This window comes from Bombus vosnesenskii, unplaced genomic scaffold (genome assembly GCF_011952255.1).
Source record: "Bombus vosnesenskii isolate JDL3184/JDL3185 unplaced genomic scaffold, Bvos_JDL3184-5_v1.1 scf7180000013264, whole genome shotgun sequence".
NCBI lineage: Eukaryota > Metazoa > Arthropoda > Insecta > Hymenoptera > Apidae > Bombus > Bombus vosnesenskii.
The window spans coordinates 9661894-9680472 of record NW_022882924.1 but is presented as its reverse complement, the minus strand read 5'-3'; the positions used below and the strand labels follow the sequence as shown (position 1 = coordinate 9680472).

Sequence of the window (18579 nt, the reverse complement as noted above, 5' to 3'; positions counted from 1 at the left end):
TAACGTAGAAATTTTATAGCGTTGATTTATGATATGATCAACCGTTGCTTGGCAAAATTTACGAATTGTGTTATTAAGCCCACCACTTTAATTACGCTGTGGATATGAAATTTTTATGGAAGTTTCATGGTACATGAACTGATGGAAAGCGCTAGGAAATCGTACGATACAATATTCCGCAGAGAGAGAAGATCTCACGAATTCAGATTCTCCACTTGAGGTTTGCCAGAATCTTGATGATTAATAAAATAATTCCATGAACATAGCTAGAATATCTTTACATTGGTGCTATAAAGGTTTACTTATGCAGTCTACGGAGCGGAATTTGCCTTTTCCTTGTAGACTTTTGGGGGTGAATTCACGGGAGCAATGATATTACAACTTACAGTATGATTAAAAAATTACTGCATACTTCTTTATTTTTGACAAGATGCATTAAAATTCATATATGCTAAATGTTTTATATAACATACATAATATATTCAGAAAAGGCTTATTATAAATTTCAAAAAATTTTCTAGAATACATAATATTTTCACACAAATTTTCTGTGGCAATCGGTAAAATATTTTTGTGATTCACTGTATATAAAAGTAATTTCTTTCTTTCTGATATATCTGATAATATTAACACTAGAACTACCACACCAATCAAATTGACTAGTTTTACAATTTTATTTTAAAATTTCTACTTCATGTTATATTTTTTCCCCGCAATGATGTACTTTCGCAACGGTAACTAAAAGAATAATATAATGAATTTTATTTTGTTTTTTATGTATTCAAATTCAAAATAATTTTGTATCAAGGCTACTTACACCAATATCAGTCAAAATGACTGGTACTTGTCAAAGTGTAAAAGGATCCTGCAATCCGTTTATCGAACTCCAATTAACCAGTTTCCTCGTTTTGTACAACTTCCCACACGTTTTTAAAATTTTTACTGCGTATCATTCAATATGATGATATCAGTCATCAGGAAAATTCCGGATCGATCGCTAGATCCTAACACTAGAAATACCACACCAGTCGAAATGACTGGCTCTACAATTTTATAAATGTGTCAACCCTCATTTAGGGATCCTAGACGGATTAATAATATCAAAAATGTACTACATAACACGGAATTGCTTCTGTAAGAAAGTAATAAATCGATAAATATAAAAATATTCTATTATTACGTATTTTTTAAAGACCAATCATTTTCACTGGTTTTGGTGGAAATAGCTTCGTGTTAACTTTCGGTAGTTCTACTGTTAAGTTATAGCATCCAGTAATGGCATTACATATGTACTTACATTTAAAAGTATCTGAGCGCTTGCACATTTTTTTAGAATATCATGCCACGATTAAATCCATTTCTAGAAGCCAATGTGCGATAATAAAACTGTCGTTTATAATAATAAAATATTGTAGAAATATTTTGTTGTTTGATAAGCTCTTTAGCTTCATATTTCTTAATTTCTAAATTATATGCGAGATTTTAATATTTTCTTTGTAGGTACTTAGCCTCATTGAGCTTAATAATTAATTTCACTGCTAATACAACACCTTGTATTAACAAGCCAATTAATTAAGTGTATTCCATTTGTTCATCATTTATAATATTTAAATAATTGTCGATCGGATGTTTTACCTTTTAGTTACATCATATCTCATTTCGATTTGGCGAACGATTGAATTAACAGATATATTTGAAACTTTAATTAAACTTTCGAGCGCCAAATTGAGTTGAAATACCTATACGTTATAAGCTCTTTTCTCATAGCACTCTAATTCAAACGAATGGATTTCACAATTACCGTACTTACATTTATGACTGTAACAGAATAACACATTTTCAGTTATCAAAACTTTATATACAGGGTGAGTCTGCCAACGTAACAATATCAAATAAACTAGTTTCAAAGGTTTAATAAAAAAAATAATAAATTACAACAAAGTGAACAACTATTTTAAATAAAAATTAAATACCATCGAAGGGAATATAATTTGATGTTATTAAGTGTTAATACTAGTATTACTCTTTTTGCAGATAGATAGGGAAAATACACATGTTACGTCGCGTAACACTCTACCTAGCCGAGGCCACACGCCGCGGGCAATATGGCAGCCAGATGTCTTCGGATACTCGCAGCGTATCCTCCATGGTTTCAAGTACCTTCCATAAATCTCATAGATTTCCTAGAGAAGGTCCTTCAAACCAAACACACAGGTGTTTCCGAAGAATTTCCAAAGACTATTGTCTACCACGGCTTAACTAGGGAAAGTTAGTTTTTCTCACGTACGCTGCAACCTTCCTCCCACTAACCACTTTCTCTCGAGGGCGGTTGAGACCCTTCGTTTAAGCAATTAACAACGAAGCCTATTCCCTCACTCTCTTAACTAACATCGGCACCAACAAATCCGATGGTCCCGTGCGCTAGACTCACCCATCCTTAGCTTTCCTCCGACACAGCATCGTCTCCCAAGACAGTACTGATTTTACATCCTTCGAACGGTCAACATCCTTTAACCGGGTAAACACACCCACAGATCAGTCACTCACTCATCTCGTACATACGCACCAGCGTAACTGCCTTCGTTATAAGTTGTTGGAATAAACGGTGAAATATAACTTACTGTACTGTGTCATATTCATTTAACCACCTCTGTTATCTTAACCGAAACAGGGGAACGACTACTTCGCGGCGTCGATTCACCGAATCGTAGCGAGAATTTACGCCTCTCGCTGACGCGTTTTCCTCGCGACCGCGTCTCTCCGCGAACGGTCGTAACAACACATGAAGGTCAACTTCGTTCTTTTTTGTCTATATAAAAACTATTAGCACATGCAAAAACTTCTCTTTCGTGGCTATATCATGAATAACAAATTATCCTTGGTTACACAAATTACACTGTAATTTATAATAAATGGAAGATTACAAATACATGATAATATTATTAAAACAAAATAAATACACGGAAGATTATATATACATAGCAATTAAATAATTTATTATGAACCATAGCACAAGCTGACAGAGTTACTTTTTTTAAACAACCATACTTCAAATTTCTTAAAATAGCTAGAAAGTATTAGAGGTCTCGAGTGATTCGTACTTTATAGTCACTTGTTGTATACTATTAGAATATTAAAAAATGATTATAAATAAAAGAGAGTCAATACTACATGCACATACTACAATACTACATGAAATGATGAATGAGGAATACTGTGTGCCGATCTCGGATGAATCTCAATCTCTCGTCCTCTGTCCAATATCGCTGACGTGCGCACTCGTTACCCAGTTCATATAGAATCGACGGTTGTCCTTATCAGTCCTATAAATCACGATGTGGACAGATCGGCTACTGACGAAATGCATGTGGTAATTTCTACATACCGTGAAAGAGTCCTCGTTTATCATTTTTTCTTTTTGCCATCTTCGGTGGGCACAATGAATTTTTTCACCTACGTAAATTAAATTGTAATGGTTCTGTTCATTGATCGTCACTGAAACTTTACGAATTTAACGTGGTTAAGCGATTAACAGATAAAAAGGTGTTTTTTCTTTCTTACTAAGGCAATTTTAGTGTTTATGAAGGGATTACCTTATACAATATTATAGTATACATTACACATTATCAGATAAATTATAAGACAATGTTTCGTTATACCGTTGCTTACCAAAACGAGTAAATAAGGTTAGATATTGTCACAGTATCCTTGTAGAATAAAACGCCAAATGAGAGATAATTGAAGGAAGAAATTCACCTTCTGTAATATTTTAATTAATTCAGTTCTTTATTAAAAAAATGCATTCATGGCTTTTGCATTCATGAATTTTTACATGCAATGGATCATTTCACTAACGTATTCGTCGATGTATTGATAGGTTGGTACAGTGGCCACTATAGGTGTCCTTGCGAAGTGTCGATGCCCGGAAGTAGAAGCCGCGATCGCATTGAATCAATTTCGATGAATCGCTGGTGTGTTGCAAGTTGACGTTACAATTGTATAGATATGTACAATACACTCGCAACGCAGTTGTAGAAGGATTTTCTGATAAATTACTATCTTTGTCGTGTGGCAACAATATAGAGATGTGTATAATACCGTGTATGTTATAAATAATATTATATAGTTTCTTACAGAAGTTTGTCTTTTAACAAGACACAAATACCAACTAGCAATTTACACAGTCTCTATACAGAGATTTCATGTATGAAACTTTATATGTATATATAACCTGAAGTTAATTTTTACGAAAACTAACAAATTAATTTATTTATGATTTATTATACAAATCTTCTAGGTGATAATATATTAATAAAACGTGTCTACTAGAAAAATTAGCAGTTGATTCATCTGCTAGTGTTTACTCGTAGATATCGTGGGAAGCGTCGCGTCGTTCGGATCGATAATTGAATTTTGAGATCTGGTAACCACCGACGCGATTTTGAATTAGGAAACTTAGTCTAAAGTCCATAAGCTCAGTCATTGTAGGTACCATTCAAGAGAGATGACGCAAATTATCAATAGGATCAATTAGCAAGTTAGCTAATTTCGTTCATGTAGATGCTACAAAACGGCTAGTATAAAGGCTAGTGTTGATAGTTGAAAGATTTATTGAATAATGAAATATCATTTTGTATACACTATATCATTATACGTCTGTTCATATTAAGTATATTTTGTACATTTTTGCATTTATCATAAATGCATAAAGATAATTGTATCGTTACCAATTAAACGTGGATTGAGCGTTACGATATATTATAACAAGTTGTAACAATTGAATACGTAATGCTATAACAAGAGATGAATTAAACAGAATTGATGCAATATTGAAAGTAATAGTCAGATAGAAAATGCTGCCAGTTATGCATACAACGGTTGCTATGCATACTTATGAATAACGCAGATATGCATAGTTATTCATACAGCCTGCATATGCATATAACGAGTTCATATTAAAAATTTCTTGGATACGTGTGAATGATTGTTTATAGTACAACAAAAAATAGATAAAAGTATCTGCCTGTTTCAGATACAAAAAACATAGAAATTATTCATTTTAAGCAATACGTTTTAATAATTGACAAGTGAAACGATTCTTCCATTAAGAGAAATAAAATAAATAAAACTGATAAATTAAATCTTGTTTTTTAAATTTCTTTAAAGTTATTGTTTCAGCGTTAACGTTAATTATACAAACGTTCGAAATTTATTTAAAAATATTTATCATTATACAGTGTAAGCCTATACAGTGTTAAGCCTCCGAACTAATTAATCCTGACTTTTACCACTCGAAAGCTTTAATTATTCTAATTTTCTCAATAATCATGTAATTCTAAGAATTGCATAAGAAAGGTTGCCTGGTTCAAAAGTAAAGCTCGCAATGCTTTAAAATACAAATGAAGCGAATGAGAAAAAAAGAAAGAAATGAGGAGATGCAAGGAAAAGGATAGGAAGGAGTACAAGATGAGGAGCTGGGGAGAGAAAGAGAGATAGAGAGAGAGAGAGAGAGAAAGAAAGAAAGTGAGAGGGAAAAAAGGTGGAGAGAATCAGGAAGAAGCGAAAGAGGAAGGATTCATCTAAACGAGCAGATCCGTAATCCTTTTACTGCTGTGCGATGAGAGGCTTTGACGCTGACGAGCTTAACGCTTTGCGACTTTCGTAACGGTGTCAAGCTGGTCTAAAAGACGAGTCGACTAGACGTCCTACCTTTTAGACGTTAAGGTCGTCTTATTCAACGGACGTTCTGTATTACTGAATGTCCTCGTGGTTATTCTTTAACCAAAAATTAGTCAATGAAATGTTATTGCTTTCATCACAAAACTTTTGATTTTGAAATTGATCGCCGATATGTCATACGTTGAATATACACGAACTGCGACCGAATGACGTGTACCAGCATGCATTCCTTATGAAAAAATAAGAAGAAGATATAGAATAACATTTTTTCATTCTCGACTCAAATTTCGAGGAAATTGAGTTTGAAAATTTATCGAGTATACTTGAACATAGGTAACTCGGGGCTGTATAGGAATAAGTAATCGATAGGACGTTATTTTACGTGTGAAAATAAATCGAAAACGTAGAATAACATTTTTTCACAAGGTGTTTTGTTCCTGAGAAAAATAAATTTGAAAATTTATCATACGCGTATACTAGATTAATTTTTGAGTAGTGAATTTCTTTCTTTTCTTTTTTTTTTTTTTTTTTTTTGTGAAAAATATCGATTTTCGAATATTTTGGATTTTTGCGTCGATCGTAGATCAGATGATAGCTGTGTATGTATAAAATATAACCCCATTAGAATTTTTGACTTTGGATGAACTAAAGGGCTAATAAAATCATATCAATCGAATTTTGCGGAGCGTTCTAGTTCACACGCAGTCCAAACTGCATTTTTCAGTAAATCGAATTGGAAAAATTTGTGTAACGTAACAAAAGTATAATAAAAATGTATGAAAAGTTCCAGATTAATTTGTTTCATATTATTTGTAATAAAAAATGCTAACAAATTGATATCTATTACATAAAAAGGTAGCTGTGCCTTCCTAACTAGACATGTTTAAACTCCACTTTTTTGAGAATGAAGTCTTTAACGAAAATTTGATTTGACATTTTTTACTTATTTTCGTATGTACAATGATCTTCTTGCGATTCTTCAAACAACTTTAAGTATATGTGACAAATTTTTAAATTTGATTTTCCCGAAAACGAAGCGTTATATGAAAAAATTATCTTCTATATTTTCTTCTTATTTTTTCATAGTGAATCACTTCGTATCACAAATTGATTTTGAAGTTAATTGCTAATATATTATACGTTGAAAATATATAATAAAATATCATCACATTTAGTACGTCTTGCGAAGATTTATTACTAATTTTTATTAATATTTGTTATTAAAATAACTAAATAATTGTTGTTAAAAAAATTTTTTGATTTCGTAACGATGGAAATTCTATATAAGTAGATACAAGTTGATGAATCATCACTAACTATACTAAAACTATACACACAAGTATGTCAATCTGTAACATACATTTATGTAAGGAAAATTACGAAGAAAGTTGCGGCTTGCAAGATAAATCACAGATTCTTTAACGTATTTTTTAATATTAGAAGTTTCTTACAGGCTCTGCATATTTATAAACCACGATACGAAAGTTTTCAAAATATATCGGAAATTTTTTATCGTAAACTTTGCAGGTTTTATGCAGTATGAAATATTATTACTCAATATCTGTATGCGAACAGAAAGTATTTCTATTTGGAGAAAAATATCATATGATAAAGTACATATACGCTTGCAGAATTTTGTTAAAGTTACATAAATGCACATTTTGAATATGCGGTTTGGAAAATTTAAATCCAATGAAAACAGCTATATATGAGTACATGCATAGATAGCCCGATTGAATAAATCACTTTGACATGACAGTTAAAAAGTTCGAATTTAATGACCCGGTTTGCAATTCGATCATTCAAATTTTTCCCTTCTTTGCAGGTATATAATTGAAGAAAATTTCCGGCAATTTAAACAAAAGTATGTAAATTTTCAATGAAAAACCAATGTAAATATAACAATGTTATGTGATACCACAGCTTCTCTGTTATATTCATCTCTTTTCTGTGTTGGAATACAACGATATTAATCGCATACAGATGAGGTGATTGATCGAACGGATTCTTCCCTTCGTTGCCCAGCGATATCCCCACTAGCGTGCGTTCGTTAGATGTACCATGTAGATATGTCATGCTTCAACGGCATAGTGCTTTGTATCGCGAAGTTGCTGGAAGGTTCCGTGGCACGTGCCGCCACAAAGCATCTACACAGATCACACTCATTACTGCATAGAGAGTGGGGTTCAAAATCTTTTCAAGGGCCATGGGTCACTAAGTCAGTCAGTCTGAGAATAACTAGTCAACTGTCAACATTCACAACGTTTACTTATATTTGTTGTAATTTTTGTTTAATAACAATAATCACATAGTATTGTTTCAACACAAACATTGTGTCTTCCACAGATTATTAATCTTAATTCCGGGATTAAATTCTAACATTCTGCTTCTTTCATCTTTTCATTCTTCATAGTCAGATCTCACACCGTCGTGTGCTTCTATCACTGTAACAACATCAAAAAATTCTATCATCAAGTTGTATTATGCATTACATTTATATACGTCATATCAAAGATTTTATTGCGTAATGTTGTAATAATCATAAAAACAATAGGAATACAAATGAAATGTACGAGGATGGGAAGGCTAGTATTCAACAAGCTTGAAATTTACGCTTATTATGAACCCGTGATTATCATAAAATCATTAATATCTTTTAGAAAGAATTGATTCGTGAAACATTTAAACGTTTAACGTAATATACATATATTACCGACAATGAGCAAGAGACGTTAAGTGAATTCATTTCATTTACATATTTCAGCTTGTAGCTCACGAGAGACGACTGTCAACTTCTGCCTCGCGAACAATGGCTGCAATGAGTTTAGGATTCATTGTTATGGTCACACCATGGACAATTCAGGAAGTCGTTGCAGCTTGTACCGGAAGCAAACCACCACCATTCCTCGACTTCCTTGCCACGTGGCTTGCGCTCTCCAACAGCTTCTGGAATCCGTTCCTCTATTGGCTGCTCAACAATCACTTTCGCCGTATTTCAAGGGAGCTACTCTACACTAAGGTGAGTACGATCAATTACGTTTCACGTACGTAAACCCTATGGTTTACGTTTTCCACTTAACAAGCAGTCAGGAATGTGGATATGAGTTCTACTGGAAGGTTCTATCGCACTTGTTATAAATTTATTATATTTTTATTTAAAGATATCGTGTTTCTCTTTTTAACGATGCAACCTTATATAATAATTAATGCAATAAGTATGATGTTTCTTATTAAAGCTTCTTTAATCATTGTTAACTATTTATCCTGGAGGCCGAGTATACTTGTTCATACATAAATACGTCGAGCTTATCCCGCTCTGTTGATTTTTATGCCGTTTGCCGTAACTTGTACGCATACGCATTAAGTATCGATTTAGCTGTACACAAACCGGGTGTCTAAAGAAATCAGTTGCTTTCATGAAGAATGTGTAGTACATATTTTTGTCAGTTTTGTAATTTCTTCACATCACGTGATACAATGTAGCAACCTTTTCTTTTTTATATATATATGTAACTTTAGCTAGTGATATTTTAATATACATATTGTGTTTATAATATTGCTTGGAAAATATTTTCATTCCATTACATTTTCACCTCTACACTGTATATTGCTATGTTATAGACATTTCCTAATACCAAAACATGAACATGCACGTGGTCCGCATACCTCCTAGTGTGTATAGCATGAAGGGTTTAAGAGAAGCGTTTAGCTAGCAGTTTTGTGTAATATCCAACTAAATTCGTACACGTGTGAACTTGTATCATGAAAATCGCCTGCAAAACCTAGAATATGTAAATTACGTGCTACGGTAAATTTGCGTATTGTACAAGTATAATTAAAATAGATCTGACAGAAATACACGTATTAATAAATATTCTAATAATTCTAATATAGATACACATACATATATTCGATACATAGTAATAATGTGATTAATTTACATTTAACTTGATAATAATTATTTAGCATTACAACTCATTTACATATTAATGAAATTAGTAATTTTAGTCTATTTTTCCTTAACTTTTATTATACATCTTTTTTAAATCATATTTATCTCTCAGTTTTTACAAACTGTAAAATACAAGTCAATATTTGTTCTTTCTACTCTCGTATTGCTTCCAATCTCATGCTAGTATACTACGCTTTTTTATCTACTTTTCTATTTTTTGTCTCTTAAATGCAACATGTAATACACGAGTTAAACAATAATATATAAAAGAAAAAAGAAATACACAAGCATGCTTATACAAGGTACGACTTATACGCGGAAATCGGAATTCTGAAACGTTTGTCATCGTTTATTATAATAGTATTATCACTATTAAGCTCTAAAGCTATAGAAACATATGCTTCATTCAACGATGCTTGCTGTCATATACTGACATTTTGCTAGCATTGCATGTGAATCTGATAATCCAATCAATATTGGTTTACTGGTTGGTGGTTTAAATGACATTTAGGCTTGCAGAAGTTCGGTTTCTTAAACGAGAAAAGGTTTATAAGAATTTTAAATAATGTATCAGTAAAATGCAAAGATTTAAAATAAATTTCTTTATATACATAGTTATAAAAAATGAGAAACTTAAAAAATCGTTAAAATAATAATAACAATAATTTTACGAATATCGCTGGTAAATGTCAAGTTCGAGTACTGTGAAAAGATAAGAAGTTGTGGCGACATTGAGGTTGCACGAAGAGAAGTAGGTACTCCACTCGTTCCATCCGCTTCGTCTAACTTCACCGTTAATGCTCACCCTTGCACCATGATATCCAATAAATTATTGCTCACACATATACTTCATATATATATTGAATGTGTAATTGATAATAATAAAAACATATAGATTAATTTAAAACAAAAATGATAACAACTTAAAAAGAAATTGAAATATTTCAAATATTCCAGTAAGTTTATTCCATTGAATCAAACGATTATCTGATAGCAATAATTTTTTCGTATTTTTAGTAATTAAATGAATAATAACATGTATAAATAACATATACGGAATGTACACATACATTAAATCGTAATGAATGTATATAGAAATGATATTATATAAGGATAAAACATTTCCACTTGGTAGATGGCCTAAGAGTTTTAATCTGTGTATTATTTCAATTTATCATAAATTATTGCACGATTATTCAAAAGATTTATTCAGCGTATCTTCGCTGTAAATATCTCGGAGTTTTCGCATTTCGTACGATATGCGATAAAATTTGGTCTTTCACGCCCGAATGTGAGAAAATAACGGTAGAGTGGTTACGGTAAAAACGTTGTGGCACGATAAAACGTTACAGAAAACATAAGATTTATTTGATCCAATAGGCGTTAGGTAGAATGGCCCGTTTCCAATACTTTCTGCAATTTAACGATCCTTTCTTCTCCTCGGCGCTTTTCATCCTTTTCCCTTGCTGTTCACTGATTCAGCATGTCCCCGAGATACGTTATGTTGACCCTCACGGTAGCGGTCATACATCTCCGTGCTTCGACTTTACAGCCCATGAATTCCGAAAAGCTCGTTGGTGTCCCGTAAATTTTAATCTTCTGGAAACGCTTGTGTTCCTGTCCGCCACTAGCTTGCCTGTTATCGTTTAGTACAATAGTTAATTCATAGTTGATTGTTGATTTCTGTGCATCGAAATATGTGTCTCCATTTCGATTTAACTTGTTTGTGTTCAACATGTTTGTTAGCATAGTGGATTGGAAGAGAACGTGCATCACGGATCATGTTTTGTTTCTTGGAAATTTTATTATAACATTTTTGAAAATATTAATTTACAATATTTTTAATGCAAAGATTAGAGTAATTACGTTTGCATGAATAAATGTCAACATTTAGAAAGAATTAATTTAAAGAAGAAATTATACTATCTATATCGTTATGTAAATTGCATCGAAATAAATTTATATAACACTGTCGTTTTCTTGCTGTTAAGTTATAGTGTTTGAATACTGCAGCCAATATCGGCGCATATTTTACACCAGTTTCAATGTATTCGTGCAATTCGTCATTCTTAATTACAGACGAACGTGATCTGTTGCGTAGAGATTTATCACATCCGTTAAATCGTTTGAATTATTTTTGTGTTGTTCTTTCATAGATAGAGCTTGTCCCAGAAAGAATAAGAATATTTCAATGTGTGGTGAAATTGCATGACAATCGTGTAATATTTTCTGTATATTTGATCGGTTTGCCAAATCAATTCCAACGAAAAGGAAGGCTCGGACGAAAGACTTTCATAGAAAATATTTGAAACTAATTTTCTTACGTAGAATAATTTTCTCCCCGATTTTACTATGATTACAAAAATTCTTGCATACATAGAGCAGTTTTTTAATTCATTGAATTTATTACCATCTCGTACCGAAAAATATCCACGTATTCTTATGGTCAGGCAATTCGCGTGATTTGAATACCATTAAAACTTTTCTATTGAAATACGTTCACGCCCCCGATTTTATTAAACGAACAGAGAATAGCAAAAGTTTTGACAGGTCCTATTCTACATGTATCACACGGATGAAGAATCTTGCCAATTTTCCAGTAATAATTTCGTACTAATTTATTAAAAGTATATAAATTTGAATTTTTCATCGTATAATATGTTAAAAAATCTATCAAAGACATGTGTTAAAACGTATTTTATATATTAAACACGATTACTAAAAGATACAAGTTCCAACTTTATAATACCCATCGAGTGGCTGAAAATGTACTTTTGATCTATCGATGACGGGTCATCCTGTTCTTTTACACCATTCCTTATCAGAATAGTATAAGGTCGTTCAATTTGGTCCTGGCGTACAAGGATGGATGCTTTTGCCCGCGAGCAAGCAACGTCGACAACCTTTAAGACAGAATGAGAAGGAACGATAGTGGTGAGAGTGTAAGTTCGTATATAGGTTCAGCTTCTATACAGAAGCTTATTGCCATACTTCTCTACATTCATAGAATATCCCGCTGCAAGTCCATCGTCCACAGAGCTACGGCTTCCGTGTCCACCAATTTTTCTCTGCTCAAGCACGTTGATATATGTCCGTATAGAGAACGAGCAGAGAGACTCTCATGCTGGCCCCTTCATCGCGCAAAATTTGATTTTAAAAAATGGCATCTTATTACAGCCAGGTAATTATTAGCAGACACGTTTGGGATCACTTTTGTAGTAACTACCGAATATGGTGATTTTACTCGAGGAAGAAGATCTGCACACAGTGAAATACAAAAGTATTTGAACAATTATTGTAGAAAATCGTTACACATGTGTGCTATAACGTTAATGTCTTGATCTTCAGATTGTTTAGTTTCTAAACTACGAGTCAGATGAAGAAAGTTTTTCAAAATTGATTTAAAGATTATTTTATTAAGGTGCCGATACCAAACGAAATGTATACTATTACTAAATCTTTTAATAGATAATTTCAATTTATAATCTTGCAAAAAATGAATACTGTTCGTGGATATTAATTTAGCATTAGTTTGTACATTTCGGTAAAAGTTATATACTGTTGCCATAAATTCAGCGAAACAGATTTGTACTTAAAAAATACTTAAAGTTTCCATGAAGCTAGTACATGTATGTGTTATTTGATGTGGTATAGCACAGAAATCGTGAGGCCTTATTTCTTTGAAGTGGCTAGACAAATGATCACGGTTACTTCTATTCGATATAGAGAGATGTTAGGGAATTTCCTTGTTCTAGAATTGTATCGTCGTAAAATCGATCTCAAGGGAGACATAGTTCTAGCGAGATGGAACAACAGCTCATACTGCCACAGCACCCTTGATAGTAATTCGAGGAATCTCTTCAGCTTGTGCGATTATCAGCGAAGAAGACGTTTCTCTTACTTGTCAGTAAGATTTATTTGCATTGAAATTGTTATAAAATTCAAGCATATATTTAAAAAGCCCGTAACTACAGTCGCAACATTTGAAATCCCAAAATCTCGGAATCCTTCGAAACTCAAACTTTATTTGTATAATATACAGGGTGGCTGGTAACTGATAGTACAAGCTCTACGCGAAAAAAGAAGCCGAAAATATAGAACAAAAAAAATTTTTTTTTAATTTTTTAAAAAATCTACAGTGAGATCCATTATAACAAGACGTGATAAAGTGCACGCGTACCGAGCGAAAATTCAAAGTCGATTTTCTCGAAAACAAAGCCTCAAACGAACAATTTTTATTCTATATTTTCGACTTCTTTTTTCGCGTAGAATCACCCCCTTTCCGCTTGTACCACCAGTTACCAACCACCCTGTATATATTATATGTATGTTATGTATATATTATGTATATTCATGCAATTTAAAATATTCTAAAACATTAGTTAAGTATAGTAACGATTAATGAATCATCCTAACGATTATTTCTCGTTAGGCTATATATTCACGCTCATTGCCAGTGAATGTGTTGTAAATAACGTCAATTTCGAATTAAATTATCCTATAATTAATAATAACTCTGGAAACTAAAGTTTAATGATCCTAATAAATTGCATATTATTATCTTCCTACGCGAATGTAAAATGTAATTTATTTACTTACTGCTAACCCAACTAATCCAAACAGCCTTTTCTTGCACAAATTGCAACTTTGAAGTTTCTCATCTTAAATGTTAATAAGCAATATGAAACTTCAAATTAATTAGTTTTACAACATAGCTATTTTTCGTTTGACGATGATACAAGACAGAAGCTTTATATTATGTTTATACAAATTTTTTGTACAATCATCCGATTATTTTATTTATTTATCTTAATACTATTAACCCGTGTTTCTATTAGAGATCACTTTTACTAAAGATGCCAATCATAATATTCCGACAAAAAAGAAAAAGAAAATATATAATTTCTGGTATATAATCCCATGCCACTGTAATCTTGTCACATTTTATGCCGTATGATCTCTTTTTTGTACGCTCGAATAATTCAGTCTAGAAAGAGAATTAGTTATGATGTTCTTTATCCCTCTGTAGTTACAGAGCCAAACACTTTAATCTTGGTGCTTGTTTTCAGAATTGTCCACTTTGCACGGGAATTCGTATATATTTATAGTCACATTTATATAAGCGGTATAATCTGTTTCACGTGATAAATCATGTTTGCACTTTATCTTCCAGCACAGTAAATTCCAGTCCAATCTTTTCAACGATAATGCGTTTAAATGTTTTCACGTTATATTTCCGCGAATATCATCACCTGTAATTTATCACCATTTTCTATAACGCTATGATAATAAATTACTAGATGAAAATTAGTGGCTCCAGACATTAATTTCTCACGAGCTTATTTATATCAATGAATTTTAATCCATTAGTATTGGAAAATACGTTATTCTACATTGAATCGAAGAAATATCAAGACAATTGACTAAGCCATCTTTTTGTTCAAATCACGTCAGAAACTTAGCTTTTGAAACTATCCTTTAACGTGATAAAGAGTAACATTGAACATTCTTCCTTCGCATTTTTAAACATTGTCGTTTGATGTCGTTTGATTGAAAGCAATATTTGTGTAGTAAAATTTTGCAAAGATATGTAATGATTTCCAAATTATGAATTTTTCATACTGAATACATTCTGAACAACCCAATATAATAACGTAGTTGTTAGAAAGATATGGGAGTTTTAAATATTTATCTACAACCTCTGCTCAAATAAACGAAATTTAGTTTTTCTGAAGTACAAACAAAAAGGTATTAATTCTATTATTAAAATATTTCATTTGTCAATTATGTTTTCGTATTAGTTCAAAGTCTCTACTGTAAATATTTCGTTTGTACATATTCAACAGCGATTGACGTGTTGTGTGATCACGGAGCTTAAAGTCTTGCTCATCCTTGCTTTGGACTAATTTGCCAAACTAGTACCACTAGATCTCTGTTAGTTTCTGAGTTATTATAGTAGTATGTCCGCAGGATATTCACAGATACAGGAGAATTAATGTCCAACTATATCGCCGCATATCTTCGCTAAAACTGTATAAAAACAGTAAACTATGTGATTTTTTTATATGAGATAAGTAAATTAGTCGAATTCGTTTAACAAAGAATCTCATTGGAAATTTGATTCATTATTGCAGAAATTACTGCATCCATATACACTTATACATCCATATACACAAATAATGGTTCGTAACTATTTCCCTTTCGTCACTCTGAGTATAATTAAAAATAATTTGGATGCTAAGATCAAAGTTGTCACTGTTATTGTAAGGACTTTTAATGATAGGTTCGAAAAATTTCATTTGAAGTTTGGAAAGTTACTAAAACATTTCTCTTTTCTTATATTAATTCACCTGTTCATCTTTAATAGTGGAAATTCTAATAAACGAGGAAAATTTTCTGGGGCCTCTCTTAGTAGTATTTTGTACTCCTGAGGGTGAACAATGTACTCTCGAACAAAATGTTTCCCTGTAGGAACATTTGTCCATCAAGGGTTGGATATATCACGCGCTCGTGTTCCGGTCAATGGTAATTAGCAAATCCACTAATCCACAATGTTCATTTACGTGTGTGCACAATTCTCTATCTGAAGAATACAATTTGTACTACCATAATCGTTTCGAAATTCTAAACGGGATAGTAAACGCTCAACACTTTTGCTAATATGATGATAAAATAAAGTTAATAAAATTGAAATTTTAATTTTACTTCTTGAAAGTAATATAGGTTCCTTTTTATGAAAATACATAACTTAAAGTTAAATATAATTTGATTTGGGAGAAATTGAAGTTCTAACTTCACGAGGCAAACTAAAGTTTCAAACAATTTTCTGCTTATATTTTCCAATACTTGGTTCAATGAACAATTAACTGCACCTATATTTGACATTGTTAAGTAAGTCTAAGTTAAATCCATTATTCAAAAGCGTGGTTCAATAATTCTCATGTTGAGCGTTAATAAATCCCTAAATGTGCTTGATGATTCGATCAGGAAAGACGAATATCACAGGTTATAACTTTTCGTCTACTTCAAAGAAAAGAAATCGCGATAGTCGATACTTACATTGCCTGATCTTCAGCCATATTAACCTTTGTTGGCGAATTCACACAGAAAACTTCATGCATTATTGAAGAAGTTTCAGTATTTTACTTCGACCATTCAGAACGTAGCTGAACCATGAGACTCGAATATAAAATATTATGGTTTTCAAACGTTCTGGAATTGATCGGGGCATCATGTTCCAATTATATAAATTGGATCAACGTTATCAATTATCTGTTATAATAAATCTGAATAAAAAACTTAAATTTTTCAACTTCATAAACTTATGTTACAAAGCAGCGATACGATAGAAAACAGAATTTTAAAAAGCATAAAATTTCGAAATCATTAAATGTTAATTCAATTCTTGTAATTATAAATACAATACAACACAATACATTGCAATATGATAATTTCGTTTTTTTCAATGTTTAACGATAAATTTCATATAAACGTACGTTCGCCTTATCACATTCTTCTCTAATTTAGCATTTTTAATAGAGCGTATCACTGATTTGAATTTTCCTTGTTTATACGCAGGTACTTTGTAGGCCAAAACCGTTGGGACCGAAACAGCATTGTTGCGCTACTAGCACAGGTGGTCTTGATGTTTGCAGTATGGCAGGAGTTGACTTATCAGGTATGTGGGAGCTTCAATTTAATAGAGAATATAATTTGATAGTAGCAAAATTATATCTATATAATATTATGTCGACACATTGCAGGTGAAAATATGTATTAATTATGTATTAAATATGTATTAATTTAAAAACACTTCCATAGATTAAGTAAATGCATATATATTAAAGATCTATAATGACGTGAAACTTTATTGAAAGGGAAGTGGTTTAGTTTAAATACTATTTTATTTCCTCCCTAATAAAATTTCAATTTTAAATGTCTTAAGATATTGCCAAAAAATTTTTCATACAACAAACTTTCTCCGTAATTATACAGTTTATTTCGATCATAAATATCTACAGTAAAATGGATGTAAATATACAATCGTAAATGACGTTTATAGAATCTCGTATTGCCGTATGAATAGAGCCATTCACGGAGGAAGCTAGAAATTTTAGTCAGTGGAACTTCATTTATTGAAACAAAATTTTAGTTGGTACCCAATTAAACGAACTCTTATCAGCTGAATAAGCAAATATAAATTTCAGTTTCTATTATTTAATGAGAAATTATACTGAAAAGAATTATGCGATTATAGGAATTCTCCAATTACATGAAATGTTTAGCTCCAAAGGGTTCAAATAAATGGGCTTCTACTATAACGTATATTTCAAAGACGAAATTATAGACTACAGCTACAGTAAAGATCTATTACATTCTTTCATTTATAATCATGTTACGCAATTTGCTTTTTATATCACCGTATCGCTTGTATAAAGTGATATTTGTAGCTTTTGTTCGTAGCGATATACTGTTTCCAGCTTTTTCTCATCCGACGTACTACTCTTTTTTACTTTCCTCTAGTCTAACGTAATAGAATTTACCCCTCAACGACCTTGAATAGACAATTACTATTCTATTTACAGTAGAGTTTACGGATATTGAGCAATTAGGGTCTTTTGTTGAATAGCGATCAAGGAGATAAAGTGCTCTTCCTGCTTTTCTCTATTCAACGTGTGCTTCAACATTTCTCATTTAACATTGAAATAAACTTCTCCGAAATAGGATAAAAATAAACATGTTCTGGGATAAGAATTATTTTATTAAATGTTCAAAATCGTATTACTGTACTCTTAAGAATTTATAAAGGAAGCTTTCATAATCATTCTACTTTACGTACAAGAAATAAATGGAAAATATTTACAAAATATACGATATTTCCAACAAAATGCGCTATCCGTTTAGGGTCTTACACGATTATCCGTGTAAAGTGTCCAACTTTGAGCGGC

At 31.9% G+C, this 18579-nt stretch overlaps 1 protein-coding gene across 3 annotated transcripts in view; it reads left to right on the top strand.

The window, feature by feature from the left end:
* Positions 1-18579, top strand: part of LOC117237218 (trace amine-associated receptor 9) — a 92866-nt gene that overhangs the window by 61241 nt on the left and 13046 nt on the right. For all 3 annotated transcript variants that reach the window (XM_033500980.1, XM_033500990.1, XM_033500975.1), the window contains 2 exons: positions 8444-8698; positions 17210-17309. In XM_033500980.1, the coding sequence (XP_033356871.1) occupies positions 8444-8698; positions 17210-17309 (355 nt within the window). The remainder of the gene's footprint in view (positions 1-8443; positions 8699-17209; positions 17310-18579) is intronic.